Below are 8718 nucleotides of genomic sequence, written 5' to 3'. Positions count from 1 at the left end.
CTCTCGTAAATTGGCTAATGAATTTTGCCAGAGACATAGGAGAAAGACTGCTTTATATATTATTGTTGAATGTTTTCGTTAAAAAGAGCAAATATTTCGTCATATCTTAAAAATTCCCTGCTGCTAATCAGTTTCATCATTTTTGCTTTACTCCAAGCTTATTTTTTTTCTAGTTATGGCGAACTTTCTGCTTGATCTTAGACAGGAACATTTTTTAAACACAGTACATCAAAACATGCTAGAGTTGTATTTTGTTTGTCACTAATGAACAATTGTTCAAATTCTTGCCCATATTTAATAATCTTTTGGCTGATGTAGCTAACATGTCGCGAAAAACAACTAAGCACTGTATCCCGGGTATGTGTTAGGTTTAAAAGCAACGTAAATTTAACTTTATACTTTGTTGTATGTAATGTTGATGAAAATTTTAGAATACGCAAACATCAAATAACATAGTCATCATGATATACAAGCTCTCCCATTAATGAAAGACGCCTTTTATCATTAGCAATGCCGCGTGATCATGCAGATATCTTGAAGGTTACGTCAATATTTCATAATATTTTCTTCAATTAAATTTGTTTTGGAGTACAAGAAATATATTTTTCATTTGGTATTTCACTGAAACATAAAAATTTATATGTTTTCTTCTTTCATTCAATTACTTAGCTTTCTGTTTGTTTATAGAAATATTAGTTTTCTTGCATTTAAGTTGTGTTGCATTTATTGAAGAGAAAATTATTATCTAACACCGTTTTATAGTCTAACGATCACTACAGTAGACAGTTGTTTAGAGTTTTGTTTCTTAAAACTAAATTCAATATATAAATCGTTTACATCTTTTAGAACCATACAAAATTTTTCTTTTTCAATTCTTGTTGAATTGATCATGCTCAATGTTGCTATAAATATATTTTCCATTTTAAGACTAAGATGTTGAAAATAAGGTAAGCATTTGGAAATTGCAAAAGCCATAAATGAATGCATGTTGTGGAACGTAACCGAGAAAAACTAGTCTCCTACATAGTTCTTATCCAGTTTGGAGATGATTTGTTGCAGAATAATTTTATGGAACTGAAACTGTTGATAATGAACTATAATTAACTTATATGATGTGAACGTTTATGCAATGTATACATTGCATATTGAGGACAAAATAAACACAGCTGTTTTAAGTATAGTTAGTATTTCATGGCAGCCGTTACCTATATTAAGTAGCAGTGCAAGCGATTTTTCAAGTATTAAGACTTGTCGTTCTTTCGTGAAAGATGGCTGCTCACATTTTCTTATTTTGTCTTCTATTTGCAGCTGGCAGTGCATCGAATGAGGTAAACAATGAAAATTTTATTCAAAATGAATATCATAACGTTTACAATACTAAGCCCTTACTAACTGAGCTCGAGGTTTTTACGTAGAAATATCGGACCGAAGTTTTTTGTACAGACCGAGCCGCATGGTTAGTACAAAAAAACAAAAGTTCGATATTTCTCAGTATAGAACGGGAAAGCTTAGGTAAAAAATAAATCGTTTCAAATTGTATCGCCTGGATAATTAAACTGTTTTCCAAGTGTTTTTCCTTCGACTCACATTCGTAAATGGTTTTTTGTTTTGTTTTTCTTCGTTTAGCTGTTCGCTTTACAAAATTTGTTTACATTTGACTGTATAATTACGTGTTTTTCACGGTGGTTTATTACGGTACTAATGGACAGACAAAAATGCTTCTGAACTAATCAAAACGCGCCAATTTACCGGGAGTAACGCTTGCCATATAATTCAGCCTAGAAGAATCTAATGTCGTAAAAGACATTCCACATCATTTCAACTTAAGGACATCAGCTCTTTATTGCGGTAGCTGTTAATCCGAATTATGAAGTAACTTGTTTATTATCCAATGCTTCTAAATCTGAATCGTCTAAGTTTTGAGACGTTTTCTTTATCAAATACTTCTTATAATCTTATCACATGGACATGCATATATATGCTGACAAACAAAGATAATTTTGGCTGATTTGACTTGTCAGTAAGTACATGCACGTATGCTGAATAACGGTTCCAGAATAGAGCATGCATGCTAATTTTTACTTTGCTTAGATATATCTTGTTCATAAACTTTTTGTATCGAGAACTTAAAAATTACAAATAAAAGCCTCTTTCATTTTTCTGTCACGTACAAATAATTAAACGTCATTATGACTAGAATGCACCTGTTTTAGAATATCTATAACAAATTGTATTTCTTCATTTGGCAGTTAATTAAAAACAAGTATTTTAAGAACTTATAGTTTTGATAACACAAAATTTTGCGTCTCATCATTTCTGTTATTTTTAACTTTTTGCTGTTGCGCTACTGAAAGTAGATGCTTTTTAAACATTCAATGACTCTTATGAAAGAGGGATCTTGGATTAGTCGGATACGCTACTGAACTTAAATTCGACATACGCAATATCATGCAAAATGAAAGACTGAGTATATCTTTTGGTATGCAAAAACTACTGGCTTTCAGTTGAAGACAAATGATAAGCATTTTACGAATACCTCTTCCAATTATCAACTACACATTTGACATTTTGAATTTTACTATTTTTTGTGCAAAAAGAAAATCAGAGCGTAATGATTACCGATTTTCCAGACTTAACTATTGATAACATGACTAAACTATAATTCTGACTGTAGATATTTTTGTGATAAAGGTTGAAAATGGCAAACTTTGTGTACAAGGCGCTCAAGAAGACTATATCGAATCGAACTGGAAGCAATGCACATGGAAGAAAGAACTTAACATGAATTATGGTCTTATAAAGGTACTTATTACGAATGTCTGATTTATAAAGGTATACTACCTATAAAGGTTAAATTTACAAGCAAAAAGCAAATTTTCATTATTAATTTGACGGCCCAAAACGTAACTTTTGGTTCTGAACTTAAATGCAATTGTAACTATAATTTCAAGTATGTGTACAAAAAACGCTGATGTATATAGCAAATTTAGGTTTATAAATTTGTCGATTTGGATGCTAGAATTTGAATTCATAGCAAAACGTCAAGCTAAATAATGTTTTGTGGAAAAAAGTAATTGAAATAATGTAAATTGCAATGACAGATCATTTGCATCAAGCTTGGTTAACACTGTTGAAGTGAATATTATTAGCACAACCAAAGGCATGTGACATAAGCATTGATATTAGCACAAGCACGCATGTGACATAAGCATTGATATAAATGCAAGCATAAGAAAAAAGGCTGTAGCACAAGGTTAAAGAAGAAGAAAGAACACGACGTTTTGTTTTAGAAAATTTTTTCACGAACTTACTTTTTTTAACAGCCTGTATACTGCAAATTTCTAAGAGTTTCGTCGCAAGCTTGGTAATTGGAGGAGGGGGTGTCTCATAACTACACGTATATGCATTATATGCCGAGTTAATGAAATCCTTTAAAACAATTGTTTACAGGTTATGACGTATACAAATATGATTCCCACAATCATAGAGCTTGCTACCTGTGTAAGGCATTCATCATATTAGATGTAAGGATGCATTGGAAAATGTTTTTATATTCTGCTTGTTTTGTTTTTCTAGTCTTGTAGTTTTTTTAAAAAATGTAACAACACGTACCTTCGTGTGTTCTATGGTGGTAATCTCCGTATTTCTGACTGTGACTATTGTTGCAAACGATGGTATTTTAAATTGAATGGAAAAGAATGTAGTCCAACAATTGAAGGTGTCCTCTACATGTGGAAAGGTAAAGGAACACAAAATATTCATCGTCATCGTCATATAGAGGGATATTGTGGCAACATTAACAATGGTACAGTTAATGTTGGCTTCTATGTCGGCGATTGCAATAAAGTAAACGCTGGTTATGCAAACAGTGGATGGAATTCAGTCTCTCGAATTGTGATCCAAGAAGTTTCACCACCTCAGACTTAAGTCTGAACATTCTGAAGTCCTTACATCTTGTAAATTTATATTGATATTGCATAAAAAATGAAGGTATACATAAAGAAAGACATAAAGTAAGACATAAATGTAGATATATCACGGTAGATAAACATGAAGAAAGACACAATGATTGACATAAAGATAAATAAAGGTAGACATCAAGTAGATATAATTATAAACATTGTGACATAAAGGAGATGGGTAGAAATTGTGTGAAATAGTTACAAATATTAGAAAGAATTCGTATTTAAGAAATTTTTTTAAACAATCTACTTGATTGAAAAGCAAAATACAACACATAGAATACAGTGGTCTTTATGGTAAAAATATTATAAATGGTGTGCACGTTGTTTGAAAAATTCAAAATGGGATGTTGTGATTAAGAATAAGGTTATACGTGAAGAAAATAGTAACGAAAAATGTTATCACTTAAACAGGAAAAATGTTAATATTTGTCAAAGTTTAAGTAATGTGTTAATATCAGTGTTAGTGTTCGTCATAGTGCCGGTGTTTTCTTAGTGTTGATGTTGGTCTTCGTGTAAGAGTTACTGTTTTTTTACTATTTTCGTTTAGTCTTACTATTTTAGTTTTGTAATTTTTTAAAATATGTTTTAAGTTTTATTTATATGTATTTATACAGCTATTTCGTTGATGACAGTGTTCTGTACTGAAGAAAAATACTGTATAAATATTATATAATTATAATAATAATAATAGTCGTGATGTGTTGACACCCATAATGTTTGTGTTAGTTAATGCTAGTATTCGTTTCACTATTCGCATTAGAAAACTGGTGGAAAATAGGGAAAAACAGAAAGGAAAAATGGGTGGAGAGAGAAAGGAGAACATGAGATGGAGGATGCTTGATAATAGAAGAAGGAAGAGAAAAGAGAAAGGAGAGAGGAGAGAGAACAATAGAAAGGAGAGAAGAAGGAGAGAGAGAAAGGAGAGATGGAGAGAGAGAAAGGAGAGAAGGGAGAGAGAGAAAGGAGAGAAGAGGAGAGAGAGAAAGGAGAGAAGAGGAGAGAGAGAAAGGAGAGAAGGAGAGAGAAAAAGGAGAGAAGAGGGAGAGAGAAAAGGGAGGAAGAGGGAGAAGAGAAAATAGAGAGAAGGGGGAAGAGAGAGAGGAGAGAAGAAGGAGAAGAGAAAAGAGAGAGAAGGGAGAGAGAGGAAAGGAGGAGAAACAATTTTATTTTACCTTTTTCTCATCTCCTTCTACGGATTACCATTTATTATCCCTCGTCTCTTCCTTCACCCTCTTTCCTTTTACACCTGCACATCCTCCACCTCCTTATACACCTGCACATCCTCCACCTCTTTAAACACCTTCACATCCTCCACCTCCTCATATACCTTCATATCGTCCACAAGCAATTGTACTGAGCTCTCTCAGTGTACCCCCTACATTGTACTGACATTACTTAGTCCTCCTCCTTCTACTTAACACTGACCAACCACTCCATCCCGAACGTAAATAACTTTGTGTTATCTCTTATCATGCAGAGGTTTTCAGTTCATTAACAACTGGAATTCTGTTGTGCATCTTTTCCTGGAACTTATTCTATATAGCTTCGGTGACTCATTCAGTCTATGGTGAAAACAAATGTGAATAGCCAATGTAAATAGTTTATAATATTGGTCATAAATTAAGAAGTTTAGCAAATTCTCAAGTTTTTGATACTTTTTACTAATTATTACAGGAATTTGCATCACAATCCATCCACTTTGCATCACAACAAATCCAATGAATCTATGACATTGCTCAAAAACCACTTACCGCCTTTGACAACGAATTTGACATTGACCTAGTAATTATTGTTCTGTATCACACAGCTGGACTGCTAGCTATCGACAGTGGCTTCAAGCAAAAACTATCAACAATGACAATGTTTAGGAAAGGAGTTCTCGATAACAACATTGGCATACGTAATTAGCATGAGCTTTGCTCTTCATAGTGAGGTCAAATCAATAGGGGACCCTATTTTTTTGTCTGAAAACTTAATGATATTATATATCAGACATAATTCCAATGATCATTTACAAATATTTAACAAAATACCAATATGATTTGATGAAAAGTAACGACAAAACTACGACGTTAGTATTGTAAGAAAACACGAAATTTTGACGTACGTAAACTTATTCGAACATAAATTGAAGTCTAAGCGTTTTGCATGATTTCTTAAGCATCAGAACGACTCTCAGTTAAGTTGTAATTAAATCTGCTTAAGTTATTTAAATTTATAAAGATATCTTCCATAGGGACAATATAGCTGTATAAAGGTTATAAATTTTAGAATAGGAAATAAAATAGGATTTACTTAAACATGTACAATATTTTATTTTAATTATGTCTATAGCCACGATAAAAATAGCCACGGCATGGGTTCCATCTAAATTTCTTCCTCTTTTAGCGAATTGATATCTCGCTTATGTCAATTCTCTTTCAATCAAAAAACGTGATTGATTGTTACTTTATAACGTATTTCTTCATTGCAATAAAATACACACTGTCGTTTTTTTAAAAAAATTATATTTGAAAAAATCTATTCTATGAAACGCTTTAAATGTATATGATGACATCTGAAAATAGAAAGTGATATTCACTACAGCTGGTGATGTTGACAAATTTATGAGGTGCTTTGCGTCATTTGCCAAAATGAAGACAAAAACAGGATCGTATATCACTTTAAATTCTCGGTCAAGTTCATTTTCTTTAGTCATATTGGTTTCTACATTACAAGATCATGAGGACCTTTGCTCTCTTAGCGATTTTTGTTTGCGTTTTTCTCGATGGAAATGTCATATCTCAAGTATATGCAACTTCTGAACCATTCACTGAATCAACATCAAAAATGATCGAGGTAAAAAAATGAAAAAATTCATTTATGACATATAACACGACATCAACAATAATTTACTTTCAGCTACTGTCATCATAAAACATAAAATGTTTTTTGTATACCATTTATATCAAAATTCTTATTTTGATAGCATTGACTCGTGCATGTACTGCGCTCTAAGTGTTTGTTATAGGCTGTTACCTATAAATATTCATATATATAAATCTACTCATGGCAAATGTTCAAGAAAAGGTTATCAAACTGCTCATCCTTCTATTCAAAAAGGATTTCTTATCAAAACGATTGTATTTCAATCAGCGACAACATTTTGCTTGCCTAAGATGAGAGCAAGACTAATCCAGATGTTTTTATTTATACACATTTCCCAAATCGTTTTTGTCATAGTATTATTTATGTCTGAATAGCGTGTACCCTAATGACTTATGTTTACTGAAGTTGTGTTTTCACACAGTATTATATGAGCGTGATCTCAATATGCTTTGCAAAGGTGTGTAGACCTCGTTAGATAGCTAACATTTCTAAATAGTCAATGTTGTTTGTAGACTCGGATTTTTCCATGCACCACTTGTGAATATTCCTTGATTCCATGCCTCCCACCCTGAGAGGAAAGCATAAGTAGTAATTGTGTACTGGTGTTTCTCCCTGAAAATTTCTGAAATAAATTTTCAGCATTAAAAACCTTCCAGTGTAATTCTGTTCGTGCACCCCGTGCTATTTTCATATTGGTATCACAATTACCTTTCGCATCCTTCAAGACTTTAGTTTTATCGTTTTTTAACTCTGTGTTCATATTGCATAAAAGTAATTAAAGTGAAAAATAGGTAATCTATGTTGCTGTATGTGAAAAACATTAATGCTAAACATATAATTATATTTATATATATTAGAAAACGTGCAGCCCTAACATGAAATGTGGCTTCTGGAATTCGAAGTGCCGCCAAAGATTACTTAAGCTATACATACAAAAGAAAACACTCGAAGCACAACTAGCAAAAACACAAAACATGTTAAAAACTATTGAAAAACATTTGACAAGGCTTTCAAAAAAATGTCAAAAACTAACAGGAATAAAACAAAGCTCAAAGGAGATACAAGAGAAGGACTGTGCAGATCTTTACAAAAAAGGTGAAAAAAAGAACGGAGTTTATCAAATTGATCATGATGGTCAGGGTTACTTTAAGGTTTTCTGTGATATGACGTCATCTGGTGGAGGTTGGACTGTGTTTCAACGTCGTCAAGATGGAAGTGTAAACTTCTATCGTGGTTGGAAAGACTATAAACAAGGTTTTGGTGATCTGAAAGGCGAGTTCTGGCTTGGATTGGAGAAAATATACCGACTAACATCAGCAAGGCGAAATAAACTTCGTGTTGATCTTGGAGACATGTCAGGAAAGAAAACATATGCTGAATATGATTATTTTGCTGTAAAGAACGAAAATGAAAAATATCAATTGAGTCTTGCAAAATATTCTGATAAGTCAATAGGCAAATACAAACAATTAAAGCACAAAATTCTAAAGGTTAATATGATAAAAATTATATCATCATTAAGTTAAAATGCCTTGGATGCTTGGAGTTTGCATAAACTGATTCACCTTTTTTGGTAAATATTTGTCATAAGAACAATATATTGTTTAAACTTATAAAATACAACAAACAACCCCATTGGTAAATCAAAATTATTTTGTCGTGTGTATACAGTTTTGAAAATACCAGTAGAACAACTAAATTACAAACTGCAACAACTACTTCTGGACAGGCAATACTAGAGACATTCAAGGATAAAGACTAGTTTACTCATTAAAATAAATTACAAATTCAGCTTCAGCTTTGTGTACAGCAAATTATGAGCAAGGGCTGAACAGATTTATATATAAAACACAGGTGAATTTGGTATATTAGTTTGAATATTTCT

At 32.2% G+C, this 8718-nt stretch overlaps 2 protein-coding genes across 2 annotated transcripts; both read left to right on the top strand.

Annotated features, from left to right (window-relative positions):
* The first annotated feature begins 1231 nt into the window (after nt 1-1231).
* On the top strand, nt 1232-4135 carry LOC124454415 (collagen triple helix repeat-containing protein 1-like). Its single transcript, XM_047005225.1, has 3 exons — nt 1232-1328; nt 2692-2802; nt 3577-4135. The coding sequence occupies exons 1-3, from the start codon at nt 1269-1271 to the stop codon at nt 3925-3927; spliced, it is 522 nt and encodes a 173-aa protein (XP_046861181.1). The 5' UTR covers nt 1232-1268; the 3' UTR covers nt 3928-4135.
* A 2528-nt stretch (nt 4136-6663) lies between these two features.
* On the top strand, nt 6664-8444 carry LOC124454478 (angiopoietin-related protein 7-like). The gene is made up of 2 exons (XM_047005286.1): nt 6664-6803; nt 7691-8444. Exons 1-2 carry the CDS (start codon nt 6687-6689, stop codon nt 8357-8359), a joined length of 786 nt encoding a protein of 261 aa, XP_046861242.1. The 5' UTR covers nt 6664-6686; the 3' UTR covers nt 8360-8444.
* The last annotated feature ends 274 nt before the right edge of the window (nt 8445-8718 follow it).

Source organism: Xenia sp. Carnegie-2017, unplaced genomic scaffold (genome assembly GCF_021976095.1).
Source record: "Xenia sp. Carnegie-2017 unplaced genomic scaffold, XeniaSp_v1 HiC_scaffold_3, whole genome shotgun sequence".
Lineage (NCBI taxonomy): Eukaryota > Metazoa > Cnidaria > Anthozoa > Malacalcyonacea > Xeniidae > Xenia > Xenia sp. Carnegie-2017.
Note: the sequence above shows the minus strand (reverse complement) of the source record. Positions and strands in the feature narration are given on the sequence as shown.